Source organism: Pleurodeles waltl, chromosome 10, assembly GCF_031143425.1.
Source record: "Pleurodeles waltl isolate 20211129_DDA chromosome 10, aPleWal1.hap1.20221129, whole genome shotgun sequence".
In the NCBI taxonomy this organism is placed as follows: domain Eukaryota; kingdom Metazoa; phylum Chordata; class Amphibia; order Caudata; family Salamandridae; genus Pleurodeles; species Pleurodeles waltl.
Window position 1 is genome coordinate 20,511,641 of NC_090449.1, and position 23,341 is coordinate 20,534,981.

General features: G+C 46.9%; 1 protein-coding gene across 4 annotated transcripts in view; it reads right to left on the reverse strand.

The window, feature by feature from the left end:
* Positions 1–3,927: 3,927 nt before the first annotated feature.
* Positions 3,928–23,341, reverse strand: part of EMD (emerin) — an 82,117-nt gene continuing 62,703 nt past the window's right edge. For all 4 annotated transcript variants that reach the window (XM_069209477.1, XM_069209475.1, XM_069209478.1 and 1 more), the window contains 2 exons: positions 13,615–13,646; positions 3,928–10,023 (listed from right to left, as the gene is read on the reverse strand). In XM_069209477.1, the coding sequence (XP_069065578.1) occupies positions 9,765–10,023; positions 13,615–13,646 (291 nt within the window). In that variant the 3' untranslated portion in view covers positions 3,928–9,764. The remainder of the gene's footprint in view (positions 10,024–13,614; positions 13,647–23,341) is intronic.

Sequence of the window (23,341 nt, forward strand, 5' to 3'; positions counted from 1 at the left end):
TGCCCCCTCCGGCCACGGCCCCACTGTTGGCGGCAAGGCCGGAGGAGATAATGAGAAAAACAAGGAGGAGTCACTGGCCAGTCAGGACAGCCCCTAAGGCAACCTGAGCTGAAGTGACTCTGACTTTTAGGAATCCTCCATCTTGCAGATGGAGGATCCCCCCAATAGGGATAGGAATGTGACCCCCTCCCCTTGGGAGGAGGCACAAAGAGGGTGTAGCCACCCTCAGGGCTAGTAGCCATTGGCTACTGCCCTCCCTGACCTAAACACACCCCTAAATTCTGTATTTAGGGGCTCCCCAGAACCTAGGAACTCAGATTCCTGCAACCTAAGAAGAAGAGGACTGCTAAGCTGAAAAACCCTGCAGAGAAGACGGAGACACCAACTGCTTTGGCCCCAGCTCTACCGGCCTGTCTCCCCACTTCTAAAAGACACTGCTCCAGCAACGCTTTCCCCAGGACCAGCGACCTCTGAATCCTCAGAGGACTGCCCTGCTCTAGAAGGACCAAGAAACTCCAGAGGACAGGGGCTCTGTTCACCCAAGACTGCAACTTTGTTTCCAAAGAAGCAACTTCAAGACAACTGCGTTTCCCGCCGGAAGCGTGAGACTTGCTACTCTGCACCCGACGCCCCCCGGCTTGACTTGTGGAGAAACAACACTGCAGGGAGGACTCCCCGGCGACTACGAGACTGTGAGTAGCCAGGGTTGCCCCCCGTGAGCCCCCACAGCGACGCCTGCAGAGGGAATCCCAAGGCTCCCCCTGACCGCGACTGCCTGACTCCCAGATCCCGACGCCTGGAAAAGACTCTGCACCCGCAGCCCCCAGGACCTGAAAGATCGGAACTCCAGTGCAGGAGTGACCCCCAGGAGGCCCTCTCCCTTGCCCAGGTGGTGGCTACCCCGAGGAGCCCACCCCTTGCCTGCCTGCATCGCTGAAGAGACCCCTTGGTCTCCCATTGATTTCCATTGGAAACCAGACGTGTGTTTGCACACTGCACCCGGCCGCCCCGTGCCGCTGAGGGTGTACTTTCTGTGCTAACTTGAGTCCCCCCCGGTGCCCTACAAAACCCCTCTGGTCTGCCCTCCGAAGACGCGGGTACTTACCTGCTGGCATACTGGAACCGGGGCACCCCCTTCTCCATTGAAGCCTATGCGTTTTGGGCACCACTTTGAACTCTGCACCTGACCGGCCCTGAGCTGCTGGTGTGGTAACTTTGGGGTTGCTCTGAACCCCCAACGGTGGGCTACCTTGGACCCAAACTTGAACCCCGTAGGTGGTTTACTTACCTACAAGAACTAACAAACTCTTACTCCCCCTAGGAACTGTGAAAATTGCACTGTCTAGTTTTAAAATAGCTATATGTGATTTATTTGAAAAGTATATATGCTATTGTGATTATTCAAAGTTCCTAAAGTACTTACCTGCAATACCTTTTATTTGAAGTATTACATGTAAAATTTGAACCTGTGATTCTTAAAATAAACTAAGAAAAGATATTTTTCTATACAAAAACCTATTGGCCTGGAATTGTCTTTGAGTGTGTGTTCCTCATTTATTGCTTGTGTATGTACAACAAATGCTTAACACTACTCCTTTGATAAGCCTACTGCTCGACCACACTACCACAAAATAGAGCATTAGTATTATCTCTTTTTGCCACTATCTTACCTCTAAGGGGAACCCTTGGACTCTGTGCATACTATTCCTTACTTTGAAATAGTGCATACAGAGCCAACTTCCTACAAACTTTCTAGAGCCCCTTAGCCCGAAATGGCCTGCCCTTCCTGTGGCAAAACAGACATGTGGTGCTCTGGCAACCAACCTGATGGGACTGGAATGTGTGGGGGTTAGAAGGAAATGGGCGGGTGTAGCCCAGTAGGACAATTTGGAGGAGCCTTCTGTCGGAAGTAATGTTTTGCCATCCCTGGAGCACATGTCAGATCCTTCCTCCAACAGGGTGGCTGTGTGTCAGAAAGGACACACTACATTGGTTTTAATGTTGTCTCCAGAGGATCGGGGGACTGTGCTGAATATTGTCCCTGATTGCCTGGACATTGTATTAGGAAGCCAGGGCCCCAGTCTCAAAAGAGCTGTGAGGAATGCTGAACTGGTGGTGGGACCTGGTGTTGTCAATATGCCAAACCCCTGGCATATGTCCAAAATGAGCAAACTTGTTGGGGAAACATCCTGGAAGGCATGGAGAGACCCAAGGAGCGTGATGTAGAACAGCTCTCTTTAAACCTCTTTAGGGCAGAGTCTGCCTTCTCACCAAAAGCCGAGAGCCATCTGATGCCTGAGCATCCCCTGAGAAGCCTGTGGACCTCATCCTGGAGTGGGGTCAAAGCACCACACTCATGCTATTAGCCCAACCCAAGCAATTAGTTGTGTGCAGGCCAGACTGGTTAACAACTAACGGACAGCCACACGTTACAAACATTTTGTAAGAAAAGGTGAGAACATTTCTCCAGATTTTTTCACAATTCTGGATGGGTATGATTGCTTTTCACAAGTAATGGTGTCTGTACTCTAGTATTTTGGAAATCTCTGGCATTGGTGTGTCTGAAGATAAAGATGCCCTTTGACTGAGAACTCTCTCGTTTACATCTACTGTGTTATTCTTCATGGCTGGGTTAGTACATTTTCCCACCTGAGGAATAGTCTAGATTTATTTATTTTATATTGCTTTTGGGTCTGCTAGTAATCTCATTATTTTAAATAGTTGTCTGTAGAGTTTCCTTTGTTGACTGTAATTATCAGAAAGCCTTTTAGAGTGCAGATGCCCCGCCTGTACTTTTGCTTACATGTTTTCAATGACTGTTCGGCAAGTAGTGAAGGATTCCTTTGCAGCCCCTTAATAAGCATCTCAAGTTAAGTTTGAATACTGCATGATAGTTTTTCATGGAGGACCTTGTTCCTGTAGTTGCCTACCAATGATTGTAAAAATGTAATTAGATTTGGTCAACATGAGTCCTAACAGAGAGTCGGATGGACACAGAGGCCTGTTTACGATAAGACATTTTTCAGTTTCGACTGACCCAGGTTTTTGGATTCCTGTACAGAACTGTAACTAATGTGTTTTTCCTTAGTGTACGGTTCTACAATCTTGTGTCAGACCATCCAGTATCTTTAGTGGCAAGATCTAGGAGTGCAAGCTGGTGCCTCGCACCCAAAACCAGGACTTAGGCATTCTTGTATGTGGAGCTTAAGGAGAACTGTTGGAAACCAAGCATCTGAAATATGGTCCAGAACATTTCTCATCCCTGATCTTTTTTAGTCATCAAATGACAGATTGGAATCTCCTAGAAGTACAATTTAAATGTTTGTGCCACGCATCATCACACTGGCTGTATGGCGCAATTTCCCCAGTCAATGGTGACAAGGCAGTCGTCAAAAAGCATCAGATTTGCCTTCAGAAAGCTATCAAGTCATTTCCAATTACTAAATCCTTATAAACTGAAAAGTTCGAACAGTGGTAGCTACAGTTCGGCCCAAAGGTGCATGTGCTGCAGAGAGAAGGCAGATATGCATGGTCAGAGCTGTGTGCAGGTCTAAAAACTGGAATAAGATGGGTGCTGTAGTTAAGGACTGAGGTGCAAGGCCGACTGAGTGTAAGACTCTGTACAAGAGCAGTGGGCTGTATTGCAGGTTATGCTTGAAGTGCATGGCAAGGCTGTGTGTGCATCACAGCACTGACATAGCAGAGCTTGTATCGGGTCAGTATTAGAATGGAGGGGGCTGATATTCATGCAGCTCAGTATTTGCACATTTCTTCCAGGACAGAAATAGCACGCAAGGGTTGGTGCTAGAAGGGAGGGGGTACCCCCAACTCAGAGTTGAGGTGCATCACATGCCGGTTAATGTTCAGAAACAGCATATGGACTGGCAGAGAATCCAGAAAAGAAAGTATAAGGAGAAAACACCACCATTTAAAAAGGTTAAAAACATTTTATTTGCTTAAACACAGTATTCGACATTAAGAAAGTAGGATTTCCTTATGAAATCATTGTATAGGTAAAAGCTGCAGACACCACCGTCCCGCTCCCAATCACCCCCCCGCCGAGCTGGTACCCTAAGTGGATGGACCGCTTAGGGAGAAAGGAGTGCAAAATCCTTTAAATTAAGCCAAGAAGTCACCCAACCTTACATCTGGCCACAAGCCCGATTACGTCTAGTGTCCATAAGGAGGTGCTTTACCACAATAAAATATGAGTTTCCCCTCAAATCATATCATTTAAAAGAGAGTAAACCCTGTCCCATGACCTCGTGCCTCATTGGAGCAATGTCAGCCGGTGGACTAAGGCCTTCCAGGTAAACCAAATCCATCCTGTGTAGTTCCTTTTATTTTTGTGACCATATATTATATATACACACATATGTATATATTATTATTATTTTAATTTGCCCTCGGCTGATGTTCTGTGCTGGTAACAGCCACAGTACACCAGTTCTGAGCCCAGTTGTAGCCAGACTGTGTTCCCAATACAGCTTTGGCACAGAGGAATTCCAGGCATCCCTCGTGGCAGCTTTCATTTCTGTGTCATGAATTTGTAGGGCCAGAGGCTCCCGGTGTCCCGCGTCATGGTAAGGTGTGCCAGGTGAGTACCGAGATCTCTCAGGGTAATTCAGCAGCAGAGGACAGCCATCCTATCCTTCCACTTCCTTTGAAAGTGACATCTTCTACATCTCTCTCCACCCCCATCTAGTCTGCAGGGAAGGCAGCTCATTAGTTCTTGCACATTCAGTCCCATAGGGAGGACCCCAGCAGAAGAGGACATGTTGGAGGGCTGCTTGAATGAATGGTAGTATTTGTAGAGCGCACAGCTTCTCAGGGTGTCCCGGGGCTGGAAAAAACAACAGAGATTGCAGAAGACGATCCACTATGCTGATTCAAAAAGCCAGGTTTTCAGCAGCTTACAGAAGTGCAATTCATTATTGATGTTGCAAAGATTGAACGGACAGCGATTCCAGGTTTGTTCAGCTAAGAAGGTAGAAAACCCTTTCTTTTATTCTGATTTTTGAGATCACCACCAGAAGTGCGTCTGCTGAACAGAGTACTCTAGATGGCCGATACGGAATAAACCTGCCACGTGGATACTGCGGACTCAAGCCTAAAAGGCTCAACAAGTCCGCACCAAGGTACCATTTTCTTGATCAGCAACCACTGTGGGGCCGAGAGGTGATGAGAGATAGAGGCGAAGGACTTTTACTAAAAGGCGGGTAGCTGCATATCTGTACCACCTGCAGGCGTTGGATCAAACAGCCCTGTAGACCCAGATACAAGATATTTGTGTAGCCCAGTCTTGAAGTGATAAGTGCATGGACAACGGTTTTCCTCGATAGAAGTTGCAGAAGAAAATTACTTTTTTTTAAAAGCCTGTATCAATGCCCAGCAAGAACCGACCCCGGCAGCCACTTGAGGGTGAAATGATAGCTGATGGTCGATCGTCAATCTCAGGCTTCTAGCCGCTGCTGCAGGTGGGGAGGTGGCAGCAAGGATGGCCAGAAGTTCATCCGTCACTTGGAAGGAGAAGACCTAAACAGTCAATTTCCGTCTCGTCAGAGGTACACTGAAGGTTGCTAGCGCGCATCCAGTTCAACACCAGACTCCTGAACAGCAGACTACCCATTCTCAAATGAGAGGAGCAGGTATGCCATCTTAGTAAGAGACTATCTTAAAACCAAATGACTCCACTAGGTGGGCCAGTGGAGACATACAGATGCTGAATAATGTGGGGCTCAAAGATGAGCCCTCTGGCACCCCCGGGTCGAGAGCCCTATAAGAAGAATATGGTGCCATGCACAGAGACTGTTCTCTGTTTTCCAAAAATGATCAGATTCACTTAGGTACCTGACCCGCACTCTAATGCCCAAAAAGGATGGAGTGTAAGACTTAGTCAATGCCACTGTTTCCCCTTGATCTAAAGCAACCTCCAGGACTACTGTCTTGGTACTTTGACTACAGGGAAGGATATAATAGCCTAAATTGTTCCAGATATTCTAATAATTGGGTATTAAGTCAGTAGTGAGGAGTTGAGAAGTTCATTAAAGATTGGACTGACAATCTTAACAGTCACTGCAGGATCAAAGGTGGACGAGGAACTACTGGAGAAACTAACTTATAGCTCAGGATGGCCTTTTCTGACTTGGAATGATGTTGAACTGAGAGAGGACACAGTATTCTAACAAGACTGAACTGGCCAAAGCAGCACCTGGTGAGGGTACCTCCGGAGCACTCTGTAGATTAATCTTATTTTTTTGTTTGTTTTTAAAACACCTCTTCAAGGAAATCCGACGGTTTGGTACAAAGCTCCGAAGAGGCAGTGAGGGGCTTACTGCACATCCTCAGATGCAGAGTTTTTTTGCAATTCTAAAAATTTCCTGTAGCCTGATTGAGGCAGCACATATTTTTTTGCACTAAAAGTAGTAGGCTTGTGCTATCTTTACAGCAGCATGATATTGTTTAAAACATCTTAATAAAGCGCCTCACCTGGCAGCAAATAATGTCTACGCCAAGCTCGTTCAAGTTACTTACAACTCCTATTTTCCATGGACAGGTAGAAAAACAAAAGACACTAAAATAGAGTCTGCCGAAAACTCGATTTTTTTCTGCATCACTGATCAACAACGTGCTCTCAAATATCATCAGATCAGCGTAGGAGTACTCTCGAAAGACATGTACAAAGAATTACGACAGCGCACTAGAGCCCAACTGGTCCAGTGACAAGCCACCCTTGCAACATCACCAGAGCACTCAGCCGAAGGAGACCTGCAAGCAATCACAAGCATGATGCAAACTGGACTGAGCAGCCATCTAGACCTACCCGAGAGGAGTTCCACTAAACCTGGTGATCATCTTGAAGACAGGAAGGAATATATATCCGCAAGCTCGGGGACCATTTGAGTGGGAGAGCTCCATCATTGAACCGCACAGACTCAAAGAGTACCAGCCTAAGGCAAGACTTGTCTACTCGTGGTCTGCTGACCATTGCAACCTTCGCCAGCCCTGCGGCGGCTCCCAGGCTGTGCTACCTGGGCACGACACCTTGACATTCGGCTTCTAGCTTGCTGTCTAGCGTCAGATGGACTGACAGACGGGGTACTGAGGAGAACCAACTTCTCTCACCTACAGTTGGACAAGTCAACTGCTATGGGAGGGACCCAAGAGACTGTTTTAACTATAATATTGGAAATGAATGATTTATAGCGCTTTGTGCTCCCAGAGTACAGATCCCTTTTCATCTTTGGCTGCAAATGTCTTCTTAGCACCAAAAACACTGGTCGCCCAACCCTTAATGGATCAGTCCCTCCAGGCAAGGAGGAAATACTGGTTGGCATTCAGTCTCCCCATATAACGTCAACCAACTGCTACATCAGGGTGGAGTCATTCCTACCATGTTCTTTGTATTCTGCCAACTGCAGGCCTGACTCCTCCTCTTCGTCTGCTATAAATGCAGGACTGCAGAGGCAGCAACGGGAAGAAACAAACAGGAGCCGATGAACATCTGAAATCTTACATGGGATAACCCACAGTCTCTGCGCAACAGAATGGGGCTTTCACTGAGCAAAGTAGAAAAGGAACACAAACTTTCTACTAACAGTGTATTTTGTGAAGCGAACAAGGGAAGTACAGCAAAGCTGCTGAGAGCCTCGGCTTAGCCTGTGGCTCCATGAATAAAGATTTAAATACAAGCTTATTTGTACAGTTTTGAATGAAGTGCTGGTAAATATCCCCAAGCAGTCACACACCCTTCTTGAGTCACTGCTGGAGGGTGCAGGATCTAGAATCCTAGGTTGTCGCAGAGTCTGCGTGGCTGCCTTGCCCGTGGTTAATTCGTACCACGCCTCTGACGCCACATGTCGTGTCAGTGCTAGCTGCAGGGAGACATTAAAACAGTGTCTACGTACCACACCACTTCACCGGTTCCGTGGCACCCCAAATAAGAGACAAGCGTGGCATGCAAGGACTGGACCTCTTCCAGCCTGTGCATGCAGACCTCTACCCCAAGTTAATATGTATGCAGAGGGCACAGGTATATCAAGAGACACAGATCTTACTCAGGAGCTGTATAGCAGTTTATGGATGCACCGGGATCTCCAGCATTGCAAGGACACCCCTGATCTAAAGGAGTCGATGGACACACAGACTACCCGAGGCCAAGCCTGGGATGAACATGCTGAGATCTCACATTAGCCCACAACATTTACTTGTGGCTTGAGGTTTGTGTGAAAGGCTGGCACATAAGGCAGTTTGTCGATGTGTTGATCCGAGAAAGAATTCTGAATGCAGTAGGCAGTGAAACATTTGGCGGACAAACACAAAGCACTGAATTCCCACTGGAGAACCCAAGAGAAGGGACTAGTACGCTCAAATGTTATGCCATACATATTGATATGGTGTGCATTCTGCTGCTGTGTGGCTTTGCTGCACCAACGTACAATTCCTCATCGGTACTAATTTGTTTGGTCCAACAAAAAGTCTCAGTAGCTACACATTCAGAGTTACTTTACTGCACTTTTTAGCGGTGTGTAGTAAAACATTTCCCCACGTTTGATTTCGCTTTGCCCTGGCACCGCCATAGGGCTGGCTCTTGGATGCTGGATAAGTGGCTGAAACGCACACATGGTTTTCAGATAAGCTTTAGGTCTATAATCCAAGTATCACTCCAACCCCAAGTGAAACTGGTGCACAGAGGTCTCTACGGAAACCTGCCTGGCACCAGATCACCAGCCAGGCTGTAGGCTGTTGCTTTTACAAGTAGCTGCTAAGCAGCAAATTTCTTGCAGCCAGCTTTGTTCTTGCTTCTGTGCATTCTGGGATTTGTAATCCAGCTGCAAAGACAACTAAAAGGGTCTGTAATCCATATGTAGGAACAAGTGATTACAAATCTTTTCTCTTTCTATTTCCCTGCTTGCCATAAAATGTTTTACAACAGAATACCTGCACCTCCTCAGGCCCCTTGGAGTGGTGGCACATGTTACTAGAAGCGTGTTGTGCGCGGAGGAGATACTAACTCACACAAGAGAAAGAACCAGCCTAGCCCAGCTAACATGCTTGAGTTGTGTCAGTTGTCAGGCTACAAGAAACGTACAACCATGTCCCTAAAAAACAAGACAATGGAAAAAATAAAAACAAGACCACAGCCACTCCCTTAGCTTGTGGCCGCGTAAAGCTCATAATAACCGAATTACAAAGATTAACAACGCCATCTTTCTGTGTACCTGGTTAAAGTATAACAAAAGTAAGATTTTGTCAGTCGTCGGGTATGCTTGCAGCAACCTAGAGAATTTTGCAGATAGACTACAGTATTTCCTGTCCTGCAAGGACACCCAGAAAACAGCATTGGAGACTACTGAATCAGAGATCTGAATCTTGCATTGTGGCAACTCACAGGGAATCCTGCGTTATGTACAGTGAGCGCCACTCTCTCCGGTTCTGTGCGATCCAGAGACTCCCAGAATCCTGCTTTAGGTACAATGGATTTACCCTGTCTTGTGAATTTTGTAGCACAGAACAGAAATCTCCAATGGTCAGAGTGGAGTTAAATTATCGCCTGTGTGGTGGGACCTGCCAGGACTGCGGAAAGGCTGTCTTAAATAGTCACACAGTCTTATAAGGGCTTTTTTCAGAATTGAGGTTGTCTATTTGAACTGGAAGATTCGGGAAGAACAGCCAAACCTCTGTACACTGCAACATCCAGGGCAGAAGTAAGAACCTTCCGGCACTCAGTATGGCTTTCACGCATGAAGCTGAAAGACAGGACCTTAGTTAGGAATTTCTTTGAAGGGGTTCTCATCCTCTGGCTGCACAAAGAAGTAGACGAAGGCCAGGAAACCAATGATGAGGAAGAGCAGGAGGAACTGCAGCCAGAGTGGGCAGAAGCGTCGCGCCGGGGTCTGTTCCACTTCTTTCGGCTTCTCCCGGATCCCTCGGCGTGGCTCGACCGACAGGGACGACCCAGAGGCTGAGCTGTACTGCGAGACGTTCTGGTACGCGTTCTCCTTTGAGTAATACTTGCTCTCCCTACAAAAGAGTGAGAAGGGTCAGTGACAACGGAAAAGGCAAACACTCAGGATTTAACCTACTGAAGGTGGCATTAAGCAAAACAAAAAACTCAATTCTTCTGTAAGGGAACTCCATCACAACCTCAGCCCCCATATAGAGACTCAGTGTTTCTAGCACACAAAGACTGTACTAGCATATGGAAGGTGCAAAGCAGTTGACAGCATCTTTTAAAGTGTTTTATAGGTTGCAGAGTTAATCAACTTTGTATGCTCAGTTTCTATCTCTGACAGAAAAGGCTATTTATTGATTAGAGACCACTGAGACCACTAGAATCCTGAATCTTTGAGCTAACTCCCTTGATGAGATATACAGAGGACCGAATTTCCAACTACCAGTTTACATCATCATATGTTATCAAGACAAACCTTACTTCATGACAGCACTGTACAACGGATGCAGGGACCTTATTCCGTGAGTCAAGCCTTGAAAAAGCCACAGGCCTGCGACCCAAGACAGAAGAACTTGTGGTGGCTGTCTTATTGTATGTACAAACAAAAGGAAAATAAAGGAAAAGAACCAATCCCCCACTTGGAAATACTTTTCTTTATTGTTTAAACTTTAATATAAAGCATATTATTGAGATTTGGGCGGTTTATGGGTTAATGAAGAAACACAAAACTTAACGTTTTGGTGACATAACCATAGATAGGCGAAAAAAACTGAGCATATTAACCAAAGGTGATCAGAACTCTGCAACCTATAACATTTTAACCCTAGGAGCAGTAGGACCTCAGAGTGCATCCGCCACCAAACTACTTTGTAAGAACCATTGTAAGTACAACACAGTTTGCAGGGCCTCGAAATTCCACTTAGCGTTTAATGTGTATTCTCGATAGCAGTGCCAAACTTCAGAAATGTCAAATCTAAGACGGAGTCCCGAGACCCTCATCCACCCATAACTTGAAAAATACCTTTAAGTTAACGTCCAACCTGTTTTTTTTAAAGAATCAGTTTCCCACCGACATTTGTGTGTTTGTACAGAGACCATTCTTTCACTATATAGTTGGTTACGTTACCATTTAGATTAAATATACTTTTTACCATTTCTTCTCTCAACACCATAGAAAATGAAACACATTTCTACAACTTTGCACACTGGCCGCAGTTTAGGGCTCTGAACAGATTGGAGACTCCCTGGATAAACTGGTCTGTGTTGGGTGTGCACCTGTGACCTAGCACAATCTAGATTTAGAATTCTTTACTTTTTGTTTTTAACTATATTTAAAAGTACAATACTTAGCAGCATTAGTTTTAAACCGTACACTCAATTATTAGCACCCCTAACCTTTGCTAACGTGCAATGTGTCTAAAACCCTCTCTCGCTCGGATCCTTGCCTCGGTCTAGCCACGCCTACAGCAAGGCTGGCTTTGAAACTGGGAACGCCTCAACTGCGTCTCCTGCAAGATCCCGGCGGCACTGAAACAATGTAGAACTGGAATTTCAACTCTGATCCCGGTAGGTAAGCAGGGGAGTTGCCAAGTGGCATTAACATGCATTGGGAACATCCTTCGAGGCACGCCATCGTGCATTCTTCCTGGCAGATGCTGCAGAACCACAACACCAAGGATGCCGCAAAACAGAGCTCTGAGCCACAAGCTGGACGTGAATCTATGGCCTATCCTAGAGGCGTATGAGGTATACCTGGGATCGTGATGATGAAATACAGTCATGTACCATGGTCTTGTGCAGCGTTTAAAGATTATTATATGGCTTGCATTGCGGGCTCTAGTGGTTTAAACTATTATACACCAGATACCAATAAGGTCTGCTAATTACATTCAGCAGGTTGTGCAAATCTGCAAACACAACAGTTAACAGTTCCATTTATTTGCTGCGCTATCTATTCCCCAATCCAATACTGCCATCTGGTGGCTAGGTTTTGAATCGTCTGTTTCAAGGGATTGGAGGAAAACACAGACCTAGTATATTCACTGGAATAACAAAAATGGCATAATCTAAGATTTTTCCACAAACTTTCTACAATCCAAAACCAAGCAAATTAGGGAGGCAGGCATAATCAGAGCTTTTGCCGGTTACGTACATAATTTCACTTTTGCCAATAGGTTTCACTACGAGTGAACTGTAGCAGCACGATCGTGCTCTTTTTTTGCATATTTTTTCCTACCTGCATGTCGTCTTCAACTGTCCGTACGAGTGGACTGTAGCAGCGCGATTGCGCTGTTTTTTTTTCATTTAATGTGGCAAGAAAAGTCCGGTTGGGAGTTTACAACTGCAGAAATACGAGACCCTATTGCATTGCAAATGCTTGTTATATCTTGGCGTCCTGATCCTTTAACAAAGACAGTAGGTACGCCCTCACCATTCATTGCTAATTACCTCCCATATTACATTACTCATCACATGTTCTATGACATAATTCATAACATGACAGCAAAAATCTGAAATGACATCACTGATGTCAAGACTATGCATGGTGGGGCGGAAGTTATAGTTACTTTAGGGCAGGAATCACAGTAACTTGTGAAAACTATAATTGGTGAATTTCAGCAGTTTTGTTAGATTAAACAATAAAGGGTATTTCTACTTCAAAACTGGTTTCAACGTCAACCGTTGTATTAGCTCCGAAGAGCCTATTGATGCCATAACTGCAGATCCAGAGGGCGTAGAGGGAGTGCTCAGATTAGAGGAAGGCTGTAATTTGAGTGACTGGCTTGCAGGCAGTGGTTGGAATGCAGAAGCAGAGGGTTGTTGCCCTAATTATGGTCTAGACGTCCCCAGAGGGGCGTTCGGTGACCCAATGGTGACAGCAGTGAGGAGCTGTACTGTCGATGTCGGCCTCGTGGGGGCAGAGGGTCTGCTGCCTCAAGAGTTTGAAGGCAAATCCGGGCTGAAGGTGGCCACTTGTTTGACATCCGCCTCTCCTTTGACATCCTCCCCAAAGATGTCAGGAGTTTCTTCATCTTACTGCTGTCTCTCTGTGCATTGACTTTTTTTTTTAGGTCTTTTTGGACTGGAAGACGAGGCAGGAGGACGCACTGTGCTCCAGCCACAAGTAGAAGTCATAGACCGTGTTTTTTCCCCATCGCGGTGTACGCATTCTCAAGGGCAAAACCTACTGGAACAGGCCTGGGATGGGCAAAACCAAGGGGCGTCAAAGAAGTCTCTAAGACGTGGAACCGATGGAAGCACCACAATAGATCTTGCAATGCAAAGACTCGAGAGGCCCCAACAAGGAACATCACATGGTGTTGTGTCGGCTCAGAGCCCTAGCAATGCACATCAACCTAAAAAACAATATTAACAATGGAGTCGAGGTTCATAAGCATTAACTGACATAGGAGTCCATATACCTTGTGACTTGAAATACTTCAAAGAAAAACAAGGTTTACACGCCCAAGCCCAACACTAGATGGCAGGAGTATGCAGACCATTGTTATCTACAGCTACACCTGCCACAAACATATATTTCTTTTACCTCTGAAAATGAATCAAATCCAGTTCTGTGCATACCCACCCACTCTAATCATCGTATATTTAACTGTTCACACAGTTTTACCCAGAGAAAAATCACTGCAGCTTCTACTTACGTGTTTGAAGAGCTCACAAACTCATCTCTCAACTGAAAGGGAAAAAAGAAGACTGTTAACTGTTTTTTTTTTTTTAAAGCAGTCCATTACAAAAAGCAGCACTCACAGCGCATACTAATTCTACAAATTACAAGAAAAACTAACTAGATGCTGTCTTGGTAACATTCTTTCTGGTGGATGCTATATCTAATATGAGAATCTTCACTTTGTAAATATTCCCCTAGACGTTAGAACAGATCTGAAAACTCCAAAGAAGTACTCCTGCAGTACCTTCCTTGCTGGCGGGTCTGTGGAATGGCCCACACCAAAAAATCCTGCAGGACTGAAAGGGCAAAACCCCCACCCCGACGGACCTTGCTTTGCACTGGTGCCCATGCAGCAGCCTGACATATCCAAGCCAGGTACTCCATGTGCTATTGCAGGCGTAGGAGCCTTGGATCGAGTGGAATGAGCCTGCAAACTTTCAGGTGGCTGCTTCTTAGCCAGCATGTGTCAGATTTTTATGCTGAGAACTATACACCTGGAGATGGTTCTTTTCTTCTCTGCCTTGCCCTTTTTTGCTCCTGAGAAGCCCATAAGGAGTTGGTAGTCTACTTGAAGGTCCTTGGTACGATCACTGTAGGAACAAAAGGCTTGTTTGGGGTTCAAGCAATGGAGTGTCACCTTCTCTTTTGAAAGGTGAGGCAGGGTAAAGAAAGTTGGAAGGATGATAGCCTACCCAACAAGGAAAGGTGTTACTGTCTTTGGCAGAAACGCAGGTCGAGTTCTCAACACCAAAAGATCTAGAAATATTTTTGTGTAAGGCAGGTGGAGCGAGGGGGTCTGCAGCTCACTCACACGACAAGCTGACACAATCACAACCGAAAATGCAATTTTCACGGTCAAGAGATGTAATGGACAGCTGTGCACTAGCTCAAATGGGGTATACATAAAAAAAATTGAGAATCCAATTAAAGTCCCACTGTGGCATCATGAAGGGCTTCAGTGCAAACGCACCTGGGTGGCAATTCTATGCGGCCCCACTAATCACTTTTGGAGCGGAACAGCAGTGGTATGGAGCAACACAAAGCTACCTACTGGCCTGCAGGAGAACTGCTTTTGAGTTTCCAAATCCAGTTTGACATCTGGGGGAATATTCACAAGGTAAAGAATCCGCAGTTAGAAAGACTATTGTAGGATGTTGGCTCTGTATGCACTATTTCAAAGTAAGGAATAGTATGCACAGAGTCCAAGGGTTCCCCTTAGAGGTAAGATAGTGGCAAAAAGAGATAATACTAATGCTCTATTTTGTGGTAGTGTGGTCGAGCAGTAGGCTTATCCAAGGAGTAGTGTTAAGCATTTGTTGTACATACACACAGGCAATAAATGAGGAACACACACTCAGAGACAAATCCAGCCAATAGGTTTTGTTATAGAAAAATATATTTTCTTAGTTTATTTTAAGAACCACAGGTTCAAATTCTACATGTAATATCTCATTTGAAAGGTATTGCAGGTAAGTACTTTAGGAACTTTGAATCATTACATTAGCATGTATACTTTTTACATAAAACACAATAAACTGTTTTAAAAGTGGACACTTAGTGCAATTTTCACAGTTCCTGGGGGAGATAAAGTTTTGTTAGGTTTCACAGGTAAGTAAGTCACTTACAAGTTTCAGTTCTTGGTCCAAGGTAGCCCACCATTGGGGGTTCAGAGCAACCCCAAAGTCACCACACCAGCAGCTCAGGGCCGGTCAGGTGCAGAGGTCAAAGAGGTGCCCAAAACACATAGGCTTCAATGGAGAGAAGGGGGTGCCCCGGTTCCAGTCTGCCAGCAGGTAAGTACCCACGTCTTCGGAGGGCAGACCAGGGGGGTTTTGTAGGGCACCGGGGGGGACACAAGTCAGCACAAAAAGTACACCCTCAGCAGCGCGGGGGCGGCCGGGTGCAGTGTGCAAACACGCGTCAGGTTTTCAATGGTTTCTTATGAGAGATCAAGGGATCTCTTCAACGTTACAGGCAGGCAAGGGGGGGGCTCCTCGGGGTAGCCACCACCTGGGCAAGGGAGAGGGCCTCCTGGGGGTCACTCCTGCACAGGAGTTCCGTTCCTTTAGGTGCTGGGGGCTGCGGTTGCAGGGTCTTTTGCAGCCGTCGGGAAATGGAGTTCAGGCAGTCGCGGTCAGGGGGAGCCTCGGGATTCCCTCTGCAGGCGTCGCTGTGGGGGCTCAGGGGGGACAACTTTGGTTACTCACAGTCTTGGAGTCGCCGGAGGGTCCTCCCGGAGGTGTTGGTTCTCCACCAGTCGAGTCGGGGTCGCCGGGTGCAGTGTTGCAAGACTCACGCTTCTTGTGGGGAGTTGCAGGGGTCTTTAAATCTGCTCCTTGAAACAAAGTTGCAGTTCTTTTGGAGCAGTGCCGCTGTCCTCGGGAGTTTCTTGTCTTTCTTGAAGCAGGGCAGTCCTCAGAGGATTCAGAGGTCGCTGGTCCCTTGGAAAGCGTCGCTGGAGCAGGTTTCTTCGGAAGGCAGGAGACAGGCCGGTAAGTCTGGGGCCAAACCAGTTGGTGTCTTCTGTTCTTCCTCTGCAGGGGTTTTTCAGCTCAGCAGTCCTCTTCTTCTTTTAGTTTCAGGAATCTAAAGTTTTAGGTTCAGGGAAGCCCTTAAATACTAAATTTAAGGGCGTGTTTAGGTCTGGGGGGTTAGTAGCCAATGGCTACTAGCCCTGAGGGTGGGTACACCCTCTTTGTGCCTCCTCCCAAGGGGAGGGGGTCACATCCCTAATCCTATTGGGGGAAGCCTTTGAGGCTCACCGCCAGGTGTGACAGCTCCTGCCTGGGGGAGGTGTTAGCATCTCCACCCAGTGCAGGCTTTGTTACTGGCCTCAGAGTGACAAAGGCACTCTCCCCATGGGGCCAGCAACATGTCTCGGTTGTGGCAGGCTGCTGGAACCAGTCAGCCTACACAGATAGTCGGTTATGGTTTCAGGGGGCACCTCTAAGGTGCCCTCTGGAGTGTGTTTCACAATAAAATGTACACTGGCATCAGTGTGCATTTATTGTGCTGTGAAGTTTGATACCAAACTTCCCAGTTTTCAGTGTAGCCATTATGGTGCTGTGGAGTTTGTGTAAAACAGACTCCCAGACCATATACTCTTATGGCTACCTTGCACTTACAATGTCTAAGGTATTGCTTAGACACTGTAGGGGCACAGTGCTCATGCACTGGTGCCCTCACCTATGGTATAGTGCACCCTGCCTTAGGGCTGTAAGGCCTACTAGAGGGGTGACTTATCTATACCTGCATAGGCAGTGAGAGGCTGGCATGGCACCCTGAGGGGAGTGCCATGTCGACTTACTCGTTTTGTTCTCACCAGCACACACAAGCTGGCAAGCAGTGTGTCTGTGCTGAGTGAGGGGTCTCCAGGGTGGCATAAGACATGCTGCAGCCCTTAGAGACCTTCCTTGGCATCAGGGCCCTTGGTACCAGGGGTACCACTTACAAGGGACTTACCTGGATGCCAGGATGTGCCAATTGTGGAATCAAAAGTACAGGTTAGGGAAAGATCACTGGTGCTGGGGCCTGGTTAGCAGGCCTCAGCACACTTTCAATTCAAAACATAGCATCAGCAAAGGCAAAAAGTCAGGGGGTAACCATGCCAAGGAGGCATTTCCTTACACAACCCCCCCCCCCCCAAACGAAAGAGGGTGAGACTAACCTTTCCCAAGAGAGTCTTCATTTTCTAAGTGGAAGAACCTGGAAAGGCCATCTGCATTGGCATGGGCAGTCCCAGGTCTGTGTTCCACTATAAAGTCCATTCCCTGTAGGGAGATGGACCACCTCAACGGTTTTGGATTTTCACCTTTCATTTGCATCAGCCATCTGAGAGGTCTGTGGTCAGTTTGAACTAGGAAGTGAGTACCAAAGAGGTATGGTCTCAGCTTCTTCAGAGACCAAACCACAGCAAAGGCCTCCCTCTCAATGGCACTCCAACGCTACTCCCTGGGGAGTAACCTCCTGCTAATGAAAGCAACAGGCTGGTCAAGGCCATCATCATTTGTTTGGGACAAAACTGCCCCTATCCCATGTTCAGAGGCATCTGTTTGCACAATGAATTGCTTGGAGTAATCTGGAGCTTTTAGAACTGGTGCTGTGCACATAGCTTGCTTCAGGGTATCAAAGGCCTGTTGGCATTCTACAGTCCAGTTTACTTTCTTGGGCATTTTCTTGGAGGTGAGTTCTGTGAGGGCTGTCACAATGGATCCATATCCCTTCACAAACCTCCTATAGTACCCAGTCAAGCCAAGGAATGCCCTGACTTGAGTCTGGGTTTTTTGGAGCTGCCCAGTCCAGAATAGTCTGGATCTTAGGCTGGAGTGGCTGAACTTGGCCTCCACCTACAAGGTGTCCCAAGTAAACCACAGTTCCCTGCCCTATCTGGCATTTGGATGCCTTGATAGAGAGGCCTGCAGATTGCAGAGCCTTCAAAACCTTCTTCAGGTGGACCAGGTGATCCTGCCAGGTGGAGCTGAAGACAGCAATATCATCAAGATAAGCTGCACTAAAGGATTCCAACCCAGCACTTTGGAAGGTGGCAGGGGCATTCTTTAAACCAAAGGGCATAACAGTGAACTGATAATGCCCATCAGGTGTGGAGAATGCTGTCTTTTCTTTTGCTCCAGGGGCCATTTTGATTTGCCAGTACCCTGCTGTTAAGTCAAAGGTACTTAAGAATTTGGCAGCCCCTAATTTGTCTATCAGCTCATCAGCTCTAGGAATGGGATGGGCATATGTCTTGGTGACAGAATTAAGACCTCTGTAGTCCACACAAAACCTCATTTCTCTCTTTCCTTCTTTGGTGTGAGGTTTGGGGACTAAGACCACTGGGCTAGCCCAGGGGCTGTCAGAGTACTCAATTACTCCCAATTCCAGCATCTTGTGGACTTCCCCCTTGATGCTTTCCTTAACTTGGTCAGACTGTCTGAATATTTTGTTTTTGACAGGCATGCTGTCCCCTGTGTCCACATCATGGGTACACAGGTGTGTCTGACCAGGGGTTAGGGAAAAGAGTTCAGCAAACTGCTGCAGGACCTTCCTACAGTCAGACTGCTGTTGGCTAGAGAGGGTGTCTGAGTAGATCACTCCATCCACTGAGCCATCTTTAGGGTCTGATGAGAGGAGATCAGGGAGAGGTTCACTCTCAGCTTCCTGGTCCTCATCTGTTACCATCAACAGATTTACATCAGCCCTGTCATGGAAGAGCTTAAGGCGGTTCACATGGATCACCCTCTTGGGGCTCCTGCTTGTGCCCAGGTCCACCAGGTAGGTGACCTGACTCTTCCTCTCTAGTACTGGGTAAGGGCCACTCCATTTGTCCTGAAGTGCCCTGGGAGCCACAGGCTCCAGAACCCAGACTTTCTGCCCTGGTTGAAATTCAACCAGTGCAGCCTTTTGGTCATACCACAACTTCTGGAGTTGTTGGCTGGCCTCAAGGTTTTTACTTGCCTTTTCCATGTACTCTGCCATCCTTGAGCGAAGGCCAAGTACATAGTCCACTATGTCTTGTTTAGGCTCATGAAGAGGTCTCTCCCAGCCTTCTTTAACAAGAGCAAGTGGTCCCCTTACAGGGTGGCCAAACAGAAGTTCAAAGGGTGAGAACCCTACTCCCTTCTGAGGCACCTCTCTGTAAGCGAAAAGCAGACATGGCAAGAGGACATCCCATCTCCTTTTAAGTTTCTCTGAGAGCCCCATGATCATGCCCTTTAATGTCTTGTTGAATCTCTCAACAAGGCCATTAGTTTGTGGATGATATGGTGTAGTGAATTTATAAGTCACTCCACACTCATTCCACATGTGTTTTAGGTATGCTGACATGAAGTTGGTACCTCTGTCAGACACCACCTCCTTAGGGAAACCCACTCTGGTAAAGATACCAATGAGGGCCTTGGCTACTGCAGGGGCAGTAGTCGACCTAAGGGGAATAGCTTCAGGATACCTAGTAGCATGATCCACTACTACTAGGATGTACATATTTCCTGAGGCTGTGGGAGGTTCCAGTGGACCAACTATGTCCACACCCACTCTTTCAAAGGGGACCCCCACCACTGGAAGTGGAATGAGGGGGGCCTTTGGATGCCCACCTGTCTTACCACTGGCTTGACAGGTGGGACAGGAGAGGCAAAACTCCTTAACCTTCTGGGACATACTGGGCCAGTAGAAGTGGTTGACTAACCTCTCCCACGTCTTGGTTTGTCCCAAATGCCCAGCAAGGGGAATATCATGGGCTAAGGTCAGAATAAACTCTCTGAAACCCTGAGGCACTACCACTCTCCTAGTGGCACCAGGTTTGGGATCTCTTGCCTCAGTGTACAGGAGTCCATCTTCCCAATAGACCCTATGTGTTCCATTTTTCTTGCCTTTGGACTCTTCAGCAGCTTGCTGCCTAAGGCCTTCAAGAGAGGGACAGGTTTCTTGTCCCTTACACAACTCTTCCCTTGAGGGTCCCCCTGGGCCCAAGAGCTCAACCTGATAAGGTTCCAGCTCCATGGGCTCAGTTCCCTCAGAGGGCAGAACTTCTTCCTGAGAAGAGAGGTTCTCTTTTTGTTGTTGTGTTGCAGCTGGTTTCCCAGCTGACTTTCCTTTTCTCTTGGTAGGTTGGGCGCTTTTTCCAGACTCCAGCTCTACTTTTTCACCCTGTGCCTTGCACTGTGCCCTTGTCTTGACACACACCAGTTCAGGGATACCCAGCATGGCTGCATGGGTTTTTAGTTCTACCTCAGCCCATGCTGAGGACTCCAGGTCATTTCCAAGCAAACAGTCTACTGGGATATTTGAGGAGACCACCACCTGTTTCAGGCCATTGACCCCTCCCCACTCTAAAGTTACCATTGCCATGGGATGTACTTTAGTTTGATTGTCAGCATTGGTGACTGGATAGGTTTGTCCAGTCAGGTATTGGCCAGGGGAAACCAGTTTCTCTGTCACCATAGTGACACTGGCACCTGTATCCCTCAGGCCCTCTACACTTGTCCCATTAATTAAGAGCTGCTGCCTGTATTTTTGCATGTTAGGGGGCCAGGCAGCCAGTGTGGCTAAATCCACCCCACCCTCAGAGACTAATGTAGCTTCAGTGTGACACCTGATTTGCTCTGGGCACACTGTTGATCCCACTTGGAGACTGGCCATTCCAGTTTTAGCTGGATTGGAGTTAGAAGTGGTATCTTTCTTGGGACAGGCCTTGTCTCTAGTTTGGTGTCCAGACTGACTACAGCTACGACACCAGGCCTTTTTGGGATCAAAGTTTTTACCCTTGTACCCAGAATTGTTTTGTGAAGAGGCTCTGGGCCCACCCTCCTGTGCAGGTTTTTGGGGGCCTGTAGAAGACTCTTTACTATTTTTGTTTTTGGCTGTCTCACCACCCTTCCCCTGGGGAGGTTTTGTGACCCCTTTCTTTTGGTCACCCCCTGTGGAAGTCTTGGTCACCCTAGTCTTGACCCAATGGTCCGCCTTCTTTCCCAATTCTTGGGGAGAAATTGGTCCTAGGTCCACCAGATGCTGATGCAGTTTATCACTGAAACAATTACTTAACAGGTGTTCTTTCACAAATAAATTGTACAGCCCATCATAATTACTTACACCACTGCCTTGAATCCAACCATCTAGTGTTTTTACTGAGTAGTCTACAAAGTCAACCAAGGTCTGGCTCGAGGATTTTTGAGCCCCCCTGAATCTAATCCTATACTCCTCAGTGGAGAATCCAAAGCCCTCAATCAGGGTACCCTTCATGAGGTCATAAGATTCTGCATCTTTTCCAGAGAGTGTGAGGAGTCTATCCCTACACTTTCCTGTGAACATTTCCCAAAGGAGAGCACCCCAGTGAGATTTGTTCACTTTTCTGGTTACACAAGCCCTCTCAAAAGCTGTGAACCATTTGGTGATGTCATCACCATCTTCATATTTAGTTACAATCCCTTTAGGGATTTTCAACATGTCAGGAGAATCTCTGACCCTATTTATGTTGCTGCCACCATTGATGGGTCCTAGGCCCATCTCTTGTCTTTCCCTTTCTATGGCTAGGATCTGTCTTTCCAAAGCCAATCTTTTGGCCATCCTGGCTAACTGGATGTCCTCTTCACTGGAGTTATCCTCAGTGATTTCAGAGAGGTTGGTCCCTCCTGTGAGGGAGCCAGCATCTCTGACTATTATGCTTGGAGTCAGGGCTTGAGAGGCCCTGTCCTCCCTAGATAGGACTGGTAGGGGGGAATCATCCTCCAATTCACTATCCTCATCCTCTGTGTTGCCATCCTCAGAGGGGTTGGCCTTTTCAAACTCTGCCAACAGCTCCTGGAGCTGTAGTTTGGAAGGTCTGGGGCCCATTGTTATTTTCTTTATTTTACAGAGTGACCTTAGCTCCCTCATCTTAAGATGGAGGTAAGGTGTGGTGTCGAGTTCCACCACATTCACATCTGTACTAGACATTATGCTTCTAAAAGTTGGAATACTTTTTAAGAATCTAAAAACTAGTTCTAGAATCTAATTCAAACTTTTACCAAACTTTTAAACTCTAAAAGAAATGCTAACAGGGACTAACAAAAGGCCCTAGCAGGACTTTAAAGAATTTAGAAAAATTTCAAATTGCAAAAAAATCAATTTCTAATGACAATTTTTGGAATTTGTCGTGTGATCAGGTATTGGCTGAGTAGTCCAGCAAATGCAAAGTCTTGTACCCCACCGCTGATCCACCAATGTAGGATGTTGGCTCTGTATGCACTATTTCAAAGTAAGGAATAGTATGCACAGAGTCCAAGGGTTCCCCTTAGAGGTAAGATAGTGGCAAAAAGAGATAATACTAATGCTCTATTTTGTGGTAGTGTGGTCGAGCAGTAGGCTTATCCAAGGAGTAGTGTTAAGCATTTGTTGTACATACACACAGGCAATAAATGAGGAACACACACTCAGAGACAAATCCAGCCAATAGGTTTTGTTATAGAAAAATATCTTTTCTTAGTTTATTTTAAGAACCACAGGTTCAAATTCTACATGTAATATCTCATTTGAAAGGTATTGCAGGTAAGTACTTTAGGAACTTTGAATCATTACATTAGCATGTATACTTTTTACATAAAACACAATAAGCTGTTTTAAAAGTGGACACAGTGCAATTTTCACAGTTCCTGGGGGAGGTAAAGTTTTGTTAGGTTTCACAGGTAAGTAAGTCACTTACAGGTTTCAGTTCTTGGTCCAAGGTAGCCCACCGTTGGGGGTTCAGAGCAACCCCAAAGTCACCACACCAGCAGCTCAGGGCCGGTCAGGTGCAGAGGTCAAAGAGGTGCCCAAAACACATAGGCTTCAATGGAGAGAAGGGGGTGCCCCGGTTCCAGTCTGCCAGCAGGTAAGTACCCGCGTCTTCGGAGGGCAGACCAGGGGGGTTTTGTAGGGCACCGGGGGGGGGACACAAGTCAGCACAAAAAGTACACCCTCAGCAGCGCGGGGGCGGCCGGGTGCAGTGTGCAAACACGCGTCGGGTTTTCAATGGTTTCTTATGAGAGATCAAGGGATCTCTTCAGCGTTGCAGGCAGGCAAGGGGGGGGGCTCCTCGGGGTAGCCACCACCTGGGCAAGGGAGAGGGCCTCCTGGGGGTCACTCCTGCACAGGAGTTCCGTTCCTTTAGGTGCTGGGGGCTGCGGGTGCAGGGTCTTTTCCAGCCGTCGGGAAATGGAGTTCAGGCAGTCGCGGTCAGGGGGAGCCTCGGG